This window comes from Bos grunniens, chromosome 11 (assembly GCF_055505025.1).
Source record: "Bos grunniens cultivar Pamir isolate PY7600 chromosome 11, Bosgru_T2T1.0, whole genome shotgun sequence".
Lineage (NCBI taxonomy): Eukaryota > Metazoa > Chordata > Mammalia > Artiodactyla > Bovidae > Bos > Bos grunniens.
The window spans coordinates 36579121-36595299 of NC_141175.1; the positions used below are offsets into that span (position 1 = coordinate 36579121).

General features: G+C 47.0%; 1 protein-coding gene across 2 annotated transcripts in view; it reads left to right on the forward strand.

Annotated features, from left to right (window-relative positions):
* Window positions 1-16179, forward strand: part of PLB1 (phospholipase B1) — a 132681-nt gene that overhangs the window by 31203 nt on the left and 85299 nt on the right. For both annotated transcript variants that reach the window (XM_086326125.1, XM_086326128.1), the window contains exons 6-10: window positions 3333-3373; window positions 3958-4001; window positions 7341-7431; window positions 7793-7844; window positions 9716-9802. In XM_086326125.1, coding sequence (XP_086182251.1) covers window positions 3333-3373; window positions 3958-4001; window positions 7341-7431; window positions 7793-7844; window positions 9716-9802 — 315 coding nt within the window. The remainder of the gene's footprint in view (window positions 1-3332; window positions 3374-3957; window positions 4002-7340; window positions 7432-7792; window positions 7845-9715; window positions 9803-16179) is intronic.

The following is a 16179-nucleotide window of genomic DNA, read 5'->3' on the forward strand; positions in this document are numbered from 1 at the left end:
GAGAGGGATAAGCAGGAAGAGCGGAGGCTTCAGTCCTGGCTTCCCGCAGCCCCACTGCTCTGGTCTTAGCACTGCTGCCCCTCAAGTCCCAGCAGTCCCAGCTGCATGGACCACTAGTCAGGTGTTCTCAGCTCTGCCCTGTACCCCTCACACCTGAACCAGTACACCCTCGCCTCTCCCCTTCCATGTCTTCCTCCCATCTCTGCCCACCTTGTTTCCTTCCCCCTGTCCTCTGTGTCACCGCTGCCCTCTGCACCCCTGCAGCCTCAGCCCCTGCCCCTGGCCCAGGCTGCCTCCTTGCTATGTCCTACTTCCCTGCACACAGCACTGGCCATAGGTGAAGACTTCACATTAGAAAAACTGACCAGGGCCCAGTGAAATCTTCAGCCAGGGCTCCCACCCTTGTTCTTTGCTACTTGTGATGGTGGGGTTAAGCCTGCAAGTGTGACGGTGTGTGTACATGCGTGCACATGGATGAGGGTGAAGGCGGAGGTGTCCCAGCGGGAGGGATGTAAAGGAGAGGTGGGAATAATGAGAAGAGAGATTTTCTGCCCCGAGGAGCACATTGCCGCTGCCGAGCTTGTGTGTCCCCAGAGCCGAGAGCGTGACACTGGCTGGAGGACTCGCGCATTCTCCTTCCTGAGGCAGGGAAATTCCCTGCAGGGAACTCTCCACTCCAAGCCAGGTTTCTAAAGTTAAACCAATCAGCGGTTTCCACTCTTTGGTCCTGGCTCTGAGAGTTCTTTGACTCATGAATTATTCAGCCTCGCAGTTCCTGCTGTCACTCAGCTCACCCTCTCTCCTCCTGGGACCCCAGGGTGCTGGGAGATGCTTTCAGTCCATGATGGTCTCCCAGCCCCCGATCATTATCCTCAACCTTCAGGATAAGCCCCAAGAGCACAGTTCGTAGGAGGCTGCCTGCCTCTGTCTGCCCTGAGAGTCAGCTCTCATGAACTCAGCCTGGTTTATGAAAGACATCAGGATAGGGAAAGACAATGGAAGATAGTGAAATGAGAAAGAAGGAAGGTGGAAAGCCGGTGCTTTTGCTCCAAGGCCTAGCACTTCCTTGTGACCGATGCTAGCACCTGTTTGTTTAATTGCTCTGGACTTCCTTTTCCTCACAGAGTGTTAAAGATCAGAGTCATCAAAATTGTTTTCAAACTAACACTTGTGACAGACATTCATTATAGGGAAAAAATGAAAGCACATGGAGATAGTATTAAAACATGGAAGATCTCGTTCATATCTCCTATTCTCTTGTCTTAACAGCCATATACAAACACACACACTTCAATATATAGGGTGTGTGTGTGAGAGAGAAAGTGTGTATGACCTAAATAGGGTTACGCTGCAGTATGCTACGGAGAAGGCAATGGCACCCCACTCCAGTACTCTTGCCTGGAAAATCCCATGGATGGAGGAGCCTGGTAGGCTGCAGTCCATGGGGTCGCGAAGAGTCGGACACGACCGAGCAACTACACTTTCACTTTTCACTTTCATGTATTGGAGAAGGAAATGGCAACCCACTCCAGTGTTCTTGCCTGGAGAATCCCAGGGACGGGGGAGCCTGGTGGGCTGCCGTCTATGGGGTCACACAGAGTCGGACATGACTGAAGTGACTTAGCAGCAGCAGCAGCAGCAGTATGCTATCTGTGACCTTTTATCCCTCTTAACTAAGAGTCACAGACATTTGCCATGCCGGGGAGGTTATAATCCACTCTATCAAATTCCTTGAAGCCAGGGCTTGTGTCTCAGTTATGTGTCTCTAGGGCCACAGAACATGCAGCCAGTGAAGAGCATGGGGGGAAAATGGCCAGCAGTTGTCAAAATGGTGGCAGAGGAGTTTGCTGGGTTTGTTCCAGCCTTCCCCTCTGTGACCTCTCCCTGAGCTCTCCCATACTCTCTCTACCTTGTTCCTCTCGTTCTCTCCCTTCCTTCCCCTCACCACCCCCATCCAGCTTTTCTGAGGAAAACCTCTACTGTCAGTCATGTCCACTTTGGCCAGGCACAGGCTGACCCCTTTGCCTCAGCCCCAGAGCCAGGCCTCCCTCAGGATTTCACCTGACTTGTATTTGCATGTGGTTTTCTGTTTAATGTGTTACTTTCCCTCAGAAAACTTTTTCACGCTCCCTCTCACTGAAAAGAAGAGAGGACTCCATCCCAGTCAGAGGAGAGTCAGCCTGCCCTCCCCAGAGGGAGCCAGAGATGTGGCCCATTTTTACAGACTGACTGGCTGTCTTTGAAGCCGGGTCCTTAAGGACAGGCAGGCCCTTTAAAGGGAAGCAGCAGCAGGCTGGGTGTAAGGTAGTGAGGGTACATCGTCACCTGTGATCACCACACCTGGAGTTTTGAGAGAGAGAATTTGTGTCAGAACCTGTGAAAATACTACTATTGACAACAGCTAATACGTGCTGAACATTTTCAGTGTTCTGGGCACAATTCCAAGCATCTCTGTGCTTAGTCTCTCAGTCATGTCCAACTCTGTGTGAACTCATGGACTGTGCCTGCTAGGATCCTCTGTCCATGGGATATTCCAGGCAAGAATACTGGAATGGGTTGCCATTTCCTCCTTCAGGGGATCTTCCCAACCCAAGGATCAAACCTGCATCTCTTATGTCCTCTGCATTGGCAGGCAGGTTCTTTACCACTAACACCATCTGGGAAGCCCCAGGCATCCCTGGGACCTCACAAAAGACAAGATTCTCATGGTCTCACCTCAGCCCTATGACCAGGGAAAGTCTCCAACTGAGTCCTGTGTGGTTCAGCTTTTACCAAGAGGACAATCAAACACTTACATTGTTCATTCAAAAAATAGTATCAAGTGAGTATTTACTGAGTACTTATGACACATCAGATGCTGTTCTAGGTCTGAAGAATATAATCAAGAACAAAACAGAGGCAAATTCCTGCCCTCCTGGAGTTTTCATTCTAGGCAAGGGAGACAGACCAGACACATTTTAGATTGTGTATTAGATTATCTAATTATTTTAGAGTATGGAAAGTCACAATGAAACAACTTATTGTGTTTCTATGAAGGACGTTAACATTCTACAGAGACACATTTAAGTCTAAGCTCCCCCACCCAGTTTTCTAATCTAAAGAAAACGTTTACACCTGTTATTCCCTGAGTTTGGACCAGCAAGCTTTGGAGAAAATTTAACATCCTTTCTTCTCTCCCTGAAAAACGAATGCAGGCAGGTCTGGCCATTTTCTGGATCCAGGGATTCCCTTTTGTTGGTGGGAGGGGGTGTACGGCAGGCAGCTGGGGTCTCCCCAGGACAGGCTCTGCCACCTTCCCTGGCTGGGCTGCTTATACCCCATATCTTTTCCAGCCTCCAGACTCAGGGACGGACGACCTGGAGGAACAAGAATGGTAATTGTTCGGGAACCCCAGAGCAACAGAGCTGAGCTGAGCCTCCAGGTTGATCAGCTCTTGTTGTCTCCCTGCTTCATTGGTGGGGAGACCTGAGGGCCAGGGAGGAGACGCCGGCTCCAGGCTTCCTTAGGGGCAGGCAGAAGAGTGGAGACCAGAACACAAACTCCTGCCTCTTCATCCAGCGTTCTGTGCGGGAATCCCCCTGGCTCCCTGGGGTGAATAAGGGAGGGACAGCGGGAAGGGCTGAGTAAGGGGTTCTTGCTCTTCCTCCAGCCTCTGTGCTCTGCTCTGGGGGATGCAAGCAGAGTTGGACCAGGGTCAGGCTCGTTCTATGTGGCGGTCTGTGTCCCCTTCAAACTTGGGACAAGACTAGAGGGGCGGGGAGGAGGGTCCAGAGCTGCTCACCCCATTTTGGCAGCTCCATTGGCCTCTGAGGTGTGCCTCTGTCTCCAGGAAGGATAAATCCAGACTCAGAGCAATGCTGAGCCGAAGCCTGTTGTGAAAGAGACCACGGCAGTTGAGGGCAAGCATTGCTAGGCGACAAACTCAGGCTGACATTTGTATGTTTGTTCTACTTGCAGGACTGAAAAGCAGGAGCCGCAAGCGTGCATGGGAGTGGTGACTGGTGAGTTCGGTGTTTTCATGGCCGGAATCCAGATTGTCCCTGTCCCTCCCAACACAGCAGCCCTTTGGTCAAAGAAGAGGATGTGCCCTACTGGCCACATTGTGGCAGGGCCTGAGGAAAGGGGAGGCATTCTGAGAGGACAGAGAGGGAGCCAGAGTGTGATGAGTCACGTCCCTTGAAGGCATGAGAGATGTGTCCGAGGGTCCCTGAGTGAGAAGACTCTAAGAGACACGGGGTTAAGGTTAAGGGATGTAGGAGAGGGGTCGGGGTGCCTGGGCCCAAATCCCGAGGCGGCTTCTCCCTCAGGACCCCAAGGCAGGACTTACGGCACTTTGTCTGGAAACTGTCCACCATTCACTGCCCCCACCACCACACCCAGGAGAAGACCCAGCTCCAATTATCAGTTCATTTCATTTTGTAGTAACTCCCCTTACTTACAAAATAGATATATCAATTGGCTTCAGCAAAGTGAAATGAGAAGAATGAAAACTAACCATAATCCCTCCATCTAGAGATAATCATTGGGGTTCCCTGGTGGCTCAGATGGTAAAGAATCTGCCTGCAATACAGGAGATCTGGGTTTGATCCCTGGGTCAGGAAGATCCCCTGGAGGAGGAAATGGCAACCTACTCCAATATTCTTACCTGGAGAATTCCATGGACAGAGGAGCCTGGCATCTACAGTCCATGGAGTCGCAAGGAGTCAGATAATCAGTAACCCAGATCTTCCACATCGTAGACAGATGCTTTACTGTCTGAGCCACCAGGGAAGTCCATTAACATTTTGGCCTTTTATATATGAATGTTCTTAGGAATATGTTATATGTAGCATGTTTCTTTCTTTTTTTTTTTTTTTACTTAATATCAGAGGTTCCTTGCAACTCGATTAAGTCATCCTGAAACCCCTGAGTGCCTTAATGCCAGCTGAATTAGCCTGGCGGATAGTCATCTGTGGCTGGTGTTCAGAAGCCAAGAGCAAGAATACCACTTTTCACTCCATAATTAGAGTGAAAAGACTCGGGTGGCAATGCAAATGCTCTCCTGAGCTGACACTCAAGCGAGCATAATAACAAGTGAGGTAACTGGTGCCCTGTCAGTTCAGCCCATAAATGTCACCAAGGACCTGGGAATTATGAGGCTCCCTGCAGAGTGAGGGATAAATAAGACACTGGTCCTGCCATCTGCCCTTGCCATCCATCAGGGGAGGCAGAGGCCTGGTGTCCAGCCCTCCAGGATCTGATTGACAGGTGAGGGGACATTGGTGGCCAAAGCAGTGGAGGGGTCCTCTTGCAAAGGGTCAAGGGTTCAGAAGGAGTGGGCCCCTGTGACTTGGTGACTGTCTCAGCTCAGGCTAGGTTTGGCCCTATTTACCCTTAACTGGTAGGAAAATAGAAACGAAGTGGTGTATTTGGGGGAGTCTAGGAAGATGGGATGTAGTTTAGATCCTGAAACCGTAAGCACAGCTATGGCTTTACCTGATTTCTCAGTCTGTCTCCATTTTGGGGGTCCCTGCCCCACCTGGTAACAAATCCTGCTAGCCCCCCATTAAGTACAGCATGGCCAGGAGCCCCACTGGCCAGAGGAGCAGCAGAAGGCAGGGCGGTGAGGGCAGGTGCACCTGCGTGCCCTTAGGGACAGGACTCACCTGGAGCTGGCAGTGAAGCCAGTCTAACTAAGAGGGATGGGCCAGGGAGGAGGCCATATTGGGTAGTCAAGCCCACAGAGGAGCAACTGGTCTTCCAGAAGAAAGTGCTACAGGGGCATGGAGGCCCGAGCTCAGCCCATCTGTCCTTCAACCCCAGAACCTTAGAGCCCTTCCAGTCTAGCTGTGTCCTCTCACACACCACAGCCATTGTGCCATTGTGCAGAGGGGAAAACTGAGTCTCAGGGAGGTAAACAGACCTTCCCAAAGTTACATGGTCAGTATGTGGCAGAGTCCCTAGGAACCCAGGTGGCCCAGCCCCACAGCCTGCGTCCTTTGTTCTGACTCCAGAGAGGGATAACTAGGACAGAGCAGGTGCCAGCAGCCCTAGAATAAAATAACGGGCAGATTGGGTGAAAAGACCCAAGGCCATGTTTGATCACAAAGAAGCAGTGTTTTACAAACACCCTTAATTTGGTCTTCCCTGGTGGCTCAGCTGGTAAAGAATCCACCTGCAATGCGGGAGACCTGGGTTCCATCCCTGGGTTGGGAAGATACCCTGGAGAAGGGAATGGCTACCCACTCCAGTATTCTGGCCTGGAGAATTCCATGGACTGTGTAGTCTATGGGGTCACAGAGAGTCAGACAGTTTCACTCACTCACTAACCTGGAGAGCCGTTCACTTTCAAATATGTCACAGCAGGCTGTTTTGTCATTCATCCTCAAAGACCCTCCTGATGTGCGGAAGAGAAAGTGCCCCATCCCCCATCCACTCACACATGCACACTCTCACACAGACACACCCACACTGACCCTGTCACCTTCAGCTCTGGGTTCCCACCACGCGTTGGGGGTGGGCTCTGTCCGCAGGCCGGTCAGGGCACCATAAAGGAGGCTCATAAGTTTGGGTTGAGGATGAAGAAGTTGTGGCCCCAGGTGACTGAGAGGGCTGCCCAAGCAGACAAAGCCCAGTGGACAACTCCCGCTCTCCTGCCCCTTCTCTCTCTGCTACCTGCACAGTGTCAGCTTCCTTCAAAAGCAGCCCCTCTAAATCTGTCTTTTGGATTCTGCTCCAAAAAGCCCCAGGCACTTGTGGATGGGGGCGGTAGAAAGAGGGGCCAGGGAGGGGGACACCACTTCGCTGCCGTGACACTCTCCCGTCTGCCCTCTCCTCTCTCTGGAGCAGACACAGCCTAACTGCTCCTGACAGCACTATTTTTAGCGGTCCTCTGGCTGTCAGCTCTGGGACGCATCTTCTGTGTGCTCCCTGGAGCTTTCCCGCTCTGCTGTCACTCTCAGGAGGAGGGAGGGCAGGGAGGCAGCCTGCCGAGTCCCCGATCCCAGCACACTTTCCCTAACAAGTACACAGTGCAGGACAGTGAAGAACTGTGGGATCTGAGTGCTCAGGCTCAGATCCCAGCCACCTCGGGTAGCTGGTGTAGCCTCCCCCAGCCTCGGTTTCCCTTCACACACACACACCTCAGGGCTTAGCACTTGGCTGGCCTGGCACCCGATTGATGCTCCTTTTTCTCAACTCTGTTCACTTCTAAGGGCCTGCTACAAGGTGGACCTCACAGCCCAAGGCAGGTCATGCTTTGGGGCAGGGGCAGTGACCTTGGCACCTCACCAGAGTGGGTCAGTCTTTACAGGTGACCACCGGCTGCCGGGAACACAGCCTCAAACCAGCTCTCTCTTTAGTCCTTTCAGATGTCATCAGATACTTCAGCCCATCTGTTCTGAAGCCCATATGCACTCTTGGGACGGAAGTGGTACACCATGATGCTGCTGAGTAAGTTCTTTTTCTGGCTCTCTGCAGGGCTGGGCAACCTGTCGTCCTTGGCATCTAGATGGGAGGATTTGATGGCAAGTGGGGTTGGGGGGAGGGTGGTGGTGCTGGAAGAGTCAAAGAGTCTTTAAAAGAGAGATCTGTGTTAAGTCAAAGCCGAAATGTGTCTCCTGTGCTAACTTTAGTCTGTTGATGGGCCTAATAAAAAAATCAGGTCAGTGTCTGCTTTCCAGGACTCAGGAGGGGTGCAATGCAGCCTCCTGCTCAGAGCCTTGTGCGTAGGCTGGGGCAGGCGGCAAGCTTTCAGCCCCTGACAAAGTTGTGTTTAACTGACTTTTCTCTTGGCTCCCTTCCCTCTGTGCAGAGATTTGTGGATTCAGGCCAAAGACCTGGTGAGGAACATGAAAGAGAACCAGGTAAGAATCCATCTGACTCTGCTGGGGGCTGTTCTATCTGCTGGGAGGCCATCAGACCAAAGACACCAGGCAACCAAGGCCCTGCAGCCATCATGCCCTGAGCTTGGCAACCAGTGTGGCCTGGGCCCTCCAAGAACACCCCTGCCCCTGGTATCCTCTGGAGGCCAGTAGAACACAGGACCTCTTCTCATATCCCCAGTTTGGTCCCGTCGAAGTCGGCAGATGAACTAAATAACTTCTTGCTCAGTGAGGTGGTTGAAATCTAGGGTTCTAGAGGGACACCTGTTGGAGGATGAATCCTGAATTTCCACCTATTAGCTGTGTGATGCTGGGTAAGGCACTTAACCTCTCTAAGCCTCAGTTTTCCCATTTATGAAATGAGAATAATACGAGGGCCTGCAGCGCAGGGCTTGGGGTGGATTCAGTGAGGTGCTGGGTGCGCCTAGCACAGAGGCAGTGCCCAGTGCCAGCCCACAGCTGTCATTGTCTTTAAAGAGACTGTTCCTGTCATTATTAATCATCACACGCATTCTAGTTCTTGGGTGGAGGCTTCTGTCACATGCATCCTGGGGCCCTAGTCCCCACACTCCTAGCAGTGTAGACACCCTTTACTCAGAAGCTCATATATGAGTTTGTAATAAGCTGCCTCTAATCTTTTGTGCTCTCCTTATGGACAAGTATCAAATCCAGGCAAGATCTGCTACCAAGCTAGCTTTTAATGAGGGACTTAGCCTGAACCACTGGAACCAAGGGAAGCCACTGTCTCAGCCAGCCATGCGTTCATTAAAGAGTCAGGGTGTTCAAGCCAGGTCATCCCAATATATACAAGGAGAGGGGCAAATATAGCAGCAATGCTATAAAGAGTGGCTTCTTCCAAACTACAGACTTCTCAAATTTCTGGAATGATCATAACATTCTGGAGAATGGCTAGAGGTCTTGAATCAAATCCTGTCATTTTACAGATGAGGAAACTGAAGCCCCAGAAAGTCTTATGACCTGTTTGAGTTCACAGCCAGTTAGTTAGAGCTAAAATCAAAAGTGCCTGATTCACATCTAATGCTCCTCCAGAGCACCATGCTGCCTCTTACAAAACAGAAGTTTGTTTTTTTGTTCCACAAGTAACACATGTTCATTAGAGAAGATCAGAAAACACAGATAAACAAAAGAATACTGAAACCATCCCAAAGCATCCTTAAACATGATGTCTAGAGATAATTACTGTTGACGGTGTACATTCCCTTCCATAATTTTTCCAAGCACATACGTTTTTATACATTTTATAAAATAGCCGTTACTTGATGTATATACTTTTTACAGTCGCTTTTCTTGATATCATATTTCTGCTGATGGCAATATGCTTTCCAGCACTGTTTGAACAGTCGCATGGTATTTCATGTCATGAGCATTCCATAGTTTACACAGCAATCCTCTGTTTTAGACATTTATATTGTTTCCAACTTTTGACTCTTATGACAAGGCTTCATCATTGTAGCTAAGTCTTTCACACATCCATTTCCTTAAGACTCATTTTTGGAAATGGATTGTTGGATCTAATGGTAAGCCTCTTAAAAAAGTTTTGATGAATTTTTCCATATTGCCTTCTAGAGCAGGGATTGAACCCGGGTCTCCCGCATTGCAGGCAGATTCTTTACCGTCTGAGCCACGGATCTTGGGGATTCTGATCTAGTGGATTCTAAAGTTCTACAGCTTTAAATGCCTACTCTATATGTCTCCTTTTGAAAAAACCCATACATATGGTTTTGGGAGGGGTTGTATGAAATCAAAAGACATGCAAAGAAAGAAGCTCTTTTGGCACCAGGATTCCCTGCCATCTCTTTTTCATGCTATCGTCCTTTATTTCTTTTTTACAGCAACTTGACTTTCAAAATGATTGGAAGCTCATCAACGTGTTCTTCAGTAATGTTAGCCAGTGTCACCTGTGTTCCTCCACCCAACAGGTAAACCGCAGGCGGGAGGCAGAGGGATTGCAGATGCTGGGGTGGGTGCCGAGTGAATGAACTAAACCTGACTGACCTGCACCTGGCAGGCTGGGCCTGATGGCACATATTTCCAAGTTAGGGCAGGCAGGTAGACAGACGGACAGATATCTAAGGGTCAAGGAACCATATTGAAGGACATGCATATATGCATGCTTAGTCACTCAGTTGTGTCCGACTCTTTGCAACCCCATGGACTGTGGCCACCAAGCTCCTCTGTCCGTGGGGATTCTCCAGGTAAGAATACTGGAGTGGTTGCCATGTACTCCTCCAGGGAATCTTTCCAATCCAGGGATCAAAACCACAACTCCTGCATTGCAAGAGGATTCTTTACCACTGAGCTATGGGGGAATTTTTAACTTACCATCCTATCAGGAAAAGGAAACCATAATATAGATAAACTGAGTTGATCATTCTACAACTGAGGAAAATTCACTTTCTGATACAAGAGCATTTTGCCTCTTGTAGCTCCAGTTTTATTTAAATGCTGACATCAGGAGTTAAAGCGGGATCTGTACTTTGGGCATTGCCTCTTAACTAGTTTACTGTGACCTCCAGTTTTAAAGGAAAGTTGTCGAGTTGTTCATATAGGTTGACTATATTGTCAAGGCTCTTTGGCATTCCCAGGAATGGGACATGAAATATGTGACTTTTAAAATATTTTATGTAGGTGACTGACTGTGACTTACATCTTTATTGAAGAGTGTCTAGGTTAGGATCAGTTGAAGGTGAAAGGGTTAGCTATGGTGACATTAACGGCACACAGATGATTCTTCAGGAGCCTGCTTGCCTCCAGGATGGCCCCACCACTCACGACAGTTCAAGTGCCTACCCGCTGTCCTTTCAGCCACCTTCCAGGGCCTCCACCAGGCCCTGGCACAAGCAAGGGTGAAGTTTCTTGGGTGCTGTCCTCTTATTTTCTGTGCCCCTCTCCCAAACACATACTCGTGCCTTCTTCCAAATGCTCCACGAATCCCAGCCTACCATCAAAACTCCACTTCCTTTAGTGATGTTGGGCATGCAGATCTTGAATCTTGTTCTACTTCGCTTCTGTCTTCTCCCAAGGCAAGTGAAATTTACATTATCTGTTTATTCTTGGCACCCTCCACTTAGGCCATCACGCAAACCAGCATGTACTCATGAATTTACACATTCATGCATTGAATGCTCAAACAAGCAATTAGGCATTGCTGTATTCCTCTGTATATCCACTCATGCATCCATTCATCCATCCATCAGTTATCTATTCATGCATAACTTCACTCTTTCTTCTTACATGCAGGCACATATTATGGTATTTATGATGAGTTGTTCATGCTAGCATTTGACTTTTTAAATATTTGAATGTATTCATTAACACTTACACTCATTCATGATTTCTTCCATACATTTTATCTCGGGTTCAAGCATTGCTGCATGGATTCTTGCATTATTTCATGTATTTATTCCTTCAATACATTACATTGATTCTTAAATATGTACACAATATATTCCTGTGTCCATTTATGTATTATTTACTTTTTAAATTTCTAACTACACAAGTAGTGCACAGATGCTTTCTCCTTTTAAAAATGAAGCATTACAGTTAAAGCTAAAATATTCTTTAGCCAGCACCTCTGATCCTCTCACTTTTTTCTCCCAAGTATTTTGCACATCTGTAATCCCTAGTATTCCTTTATGTGTGTGTATATGAGAGAGGTTTAATATAAATAGTGTTATATTGTATCTACTATTGAATAATTTTTTTCACTAAATATTTTTGAGACCTAGTCATTATGATACTTATAGATTAAATTTATTCCTTTAATTGCTAAACAATATCCCTAGTGTATGTTTACCAGATTTTATTTTGCTATTTCTATATTGGTGACCATTTAGGTGTTTCTAGTTTTTCACTATTGTAAACAATCTTGTTCATTTACTTGAACATAATGTTTTTCTAAATACAGTGATTATATTTCATTGTATTCAATTATAGTGTAATTGTATTTTGAATTGTAGATTGAAGTATATTAATAGGTCAAAAATCAGTTTAAAAGATTATAACCAAAAATTATAAAAAATAGAATAGAATCAACTATAAAATACTAGAGTTTATTGCATGTAGAGTTTATTGGCTTGTGATTATTTTTGTTTCATTTATATATAGATATGTATGTACTGGGTTGTGATGTGAAATATACCTCACACCATGGGTCATGATCAAGGCAGTTTTAAGAGAAGTGCCTTGAGTAGATTCTTAAACAGAGAATTGCTGGTCATCAGATACATACGCTTGAAATCTTTAAGGACTACCTAATTGCCCTCCAAAGGAGCCAAACCCATTTATAGTCTAATATCTTGGGACCAATGCCAGCATGTAAGGGGGTTTTCCATACCAATAAGCAGTTCTCAGATACCAGCGGGATGTCCTACAATTCAACTCAATTCTGACACGATCTACCTAGAGATAGCATCAGATCCCACAGGCTAAGGGCCCAGTCCTCCAAGACTGCCCCCCACCCCACATTTCAGATGCCAGTCTCAAGTCCAAGTTGGCAAGCCCCTCCTTGAGTTCAGTTAGTTTTCTTGAGTGGCTCTCAGAATCCAGGGAAACATTTTACTTATTGGGTTATTGGTTTATTATAAAAGGACATAACTCAGGATCAGCCAGATGGAAGAGATACACTGGGCAAAGGTATGGGGAAAGAGCCAGGACCCTCCATGCCCTCTCCAGCTGGGCCATTCTCCCAGCACATCCAGGTGGTCACCAACCGGGAAGCTCTCTGAACTTATCCTTTTGGGCTTTTATGGAGGCTTCATTATATAATATGATGATTGACTAAGTCATTGACCAATGGCAGTTGATTCAACTTTCAGCCCCACGTAGGGGGTTGGGTGGGGGAGGAAACTTAAGTTCCAACTCTCTAGCCACAGGGTCGATTCTCCTGGCAACCAGCTCCTGTCCTTAGGTGTAGTCCAAAAGTCACCTCATTAGCATAGCAAAACACACTTTTATGCTCTCATCACTTAGGAAATTCCAATGGTTTAATAAACTCTGTGCCATAAAAAGGGACAAAGACCAAATATATACTCTGTATTATAAATCACGATATCACGTATTCTCACCAATGTCTGAGCGCACCCATTCTCTACAACCTTCCCAACACTGTTACCAACCTAATGACTCTTTTTTGTCAATGTGTGAAATTCCCTCAAGATCTAGTCGTGTTGATACATATGGATTAAGTTTGTTCACACTTAGAACCTCACACTTTTAATTGGCTGTAAACGTACGACAAAAGTAATCGTGCCTCACCTCTGGTTTCTAAATGGCTACACACCAGTGACTTAATCTCTGTAAAGTGAGCTCACTGCAGCAATGTTTACTAGCATTCACTTAAATTCCCACTTCGTTGCATTTTTTCTTCTATCTTGATTTGTGTTTTGCACCAAGACCACCAAGGCTTTTGAGCCTAGAATAAATCCCACCTCCACTGCCATTGCCCCCCAAAGGACCTCGTGGCTCATAGGCCTGGCTCTCAGCCTCCTTCGCCTGGGTTGGCTGCTTCCTCCCTTCATTCCTCCAGTCTTGCTTCTGCAGCACAGACCCACCCCTCACATCCTAGTCTTCCTGGTGGTGCCTCTGGCCACAGCTGACCCAGAACCACCATCTGAGAAGCTCTTACCCAGCAGTTTGCATCCCCAGTGGCCTCTCCATGAGGGGTTGTTCTGCAGTCTCAGGAGTTGCAGGAGGTACTCTGAGACTGTGGGCTCTGGCTTCCACCTGACGTCAAAGCAGTTCTACCTTTACTGGCAACATACATACATCAGGTTCCCTGAAATAGTTCATATGAAATAAAGGTATTTTACTGTTAAGGAGAAATTGTAAACATATGTTCAGATCCTACTTAGGGCCTGGAATTTTCCTCCTATAAGAGGCCTTGGGGCTCCTTTCATGGGGAATAGACAAGGGCCTGGGTCCACATTTGCTTTTTAGGGGGCTCTTAAGACCAGAGTTGTAAGAGGAAGATGATGAGGAGTCACTCATTAGATGGTGACAGTGCTGCCTCAGGCCTGCTGTGGTGCGTCCAGCTATTCAGAGGTAGGTGCTTCAGAGGCAGCTGGTGACCTGGCTCAGAGCAGTGACACAGGGATGATTTTAGGGTCTGGACTCTTACTTACTGCTCTCCAGTTAAAGTCTAAATGTAGGGAGTAAGAAAAAAATCAGAATAAGAGAGAGGAGAAGGGAAAAAGATGAAGACTTACACTGCAAGAATTTGCTCCTGAATCCAGTTTGTTTGCCCCATGCACAGCAGCCCTGGGACACCAAGGTTTGCAGAGAGATAGGATTTATTCACCAGGCAGCCAAGCGAGGAGGTGGGAGAACAATTCTCACATCTACCTCGGGACATTTATGGGATAGAGACAGGGTGATCTGAGGCATGGGGAGTGTGGGAGAAAGGTGACCGGAGAGAAGAAAAAGGTGAGGGAATTGTAGTTCTGCACAGGTGCAACCAAGCTGTTAATACCTGCTTATTCATGGGACGCGTGTTCAGAAAAAGGCTGTGTCGGCCTGTTCTCAAGGTGGAGTTCAGGGTCTTCTGATATCAAAAGGTCACCAATGGAACACTCAACACATGCCCATTTGGAGGTCTCAACCATTATTCAGTTGGAGCTCGAGCCAGTGAACAGCTGACTCCAAATTCCTGAAAAACAACTTGGGCAAACATCTCATTGTTTAAGCTACATCATGCTTGGAAGACATACAAGTTATTGTAAAAACAATTAAAGCGAGCTTGATCAGTGAAAGCAGATTAAAGTTCATTATTTATTAAGCAAGTTACAGTTTAACGTATCTAATGGATAACAACCCTTGGTTTCAAAAATACACTCACTTATTCTTTGGAAATGGATGTCAACATTTTGGAGGGCACACACTGGCAGTATGACTCAGGAAATCTAAAAGTGTTTGTGCCTTTTGGCTAAATAATCTTACTTCTCGGAATGAATCCCAGGGAAATAATTTGTTAGAAAAAGTTGTCTGGTTGCAGGCACATATTTGATAATAGAGCGTTCTTCTGATTCTAGGGGCAAAAGATATCAGTGGAAATATGCAAGTTCATTTGAAGAAACAGGGCTTCCCAAGTGGCGCTAGTGGTAAAGAACCCTCCTGCCAATGCAGGAGACATAAGAGATGTGGGGTTCGATCCCTGGGTCAGGAAGATCCCCTGGAGATCTTCATGGCAATCCACTCCAGTATTCTTGCTGGAGAATCCCATAGACAGAGGAGCCTAATGGGCTACAGTCCCTAGGATTGCAAGGAGTTGGACACAACTGAAATGACTTAGCACACATGCATTTGAAGAAATAAACTTTTTCCTGATTTCAACTTATGGAGAAGTTTATCATATGTGATATCATAGGCAAGGGACATTTTATAGGAGTATCCTGTCTTCCACTAAAGAACAGGGACAGTTGGTGCCCCAGGGGCAACCGTTCAGCACTTGGAAAGCCTAGGTGGGCCCCAGCTCACTCTGCAGCAGTGAATAGGCACCTTGACCAAGAATTTTCTAAAGCAGAGTTTGCAGTCCAAGGAGAACCATGCAGGGACTCCCCAAGGGAAGAGGGATGCCCTGAGTATGGTCCAGAGGGGAAGTGAGGCCGTTTCTCGAAAGACTTCCCATGCCTCTTTAGAAGGGAAAGTGTGATGCTGAATGTCATGCTCAGGGAGAGAAAAAAAATGAGACAGAAGGCTTTATTGCTGGCTATGGCAGCAGCTGACTATGGCTCAGATCATGAACTCCTTATTGCCAAATTCAGACTTAAATTGAAGAAAGTAGGGAAAACCACTAGACCATTCAGGTATGACCTAAATCATATCCCTTATGATTATACAGTGGAAATGAGAAATAGATTTAAGGGCCTAGATCTGATAGAGTGCCTGATGAACTATGGAATGAGGTTCGTGACATTGTATAGGAGACAGGAATCAAGACAATCCTCATGGAAAAGAAATGCGAAAAAGCAAAATGGCTGTCTGGGGAGGCCTTACAAATATCTGTGAAAAGAAGAGAAGCGAAAAGCAAAGGAGAAAAGGAAAGATATAAGCATCTGAATGCAGAGTTCCAAAGAACAGCAAGAAGAGATAAGAAAGCCTTCTTCAGCGATAAATGCAAAGAAACAGAGGAAAACAACAGAATGGGAAAGACTAGAGATCTCTTCAAGAAAATTAGAGATACCAAGGGAACATTTCATGCAAAGATGCACTCGATAAAGGACAGAAATGGTATGGACCTAGCAGAAGCAGAAGATATTGAGAAGAGATGGCAAGAATACACAGAAGAACTGTACAAAAA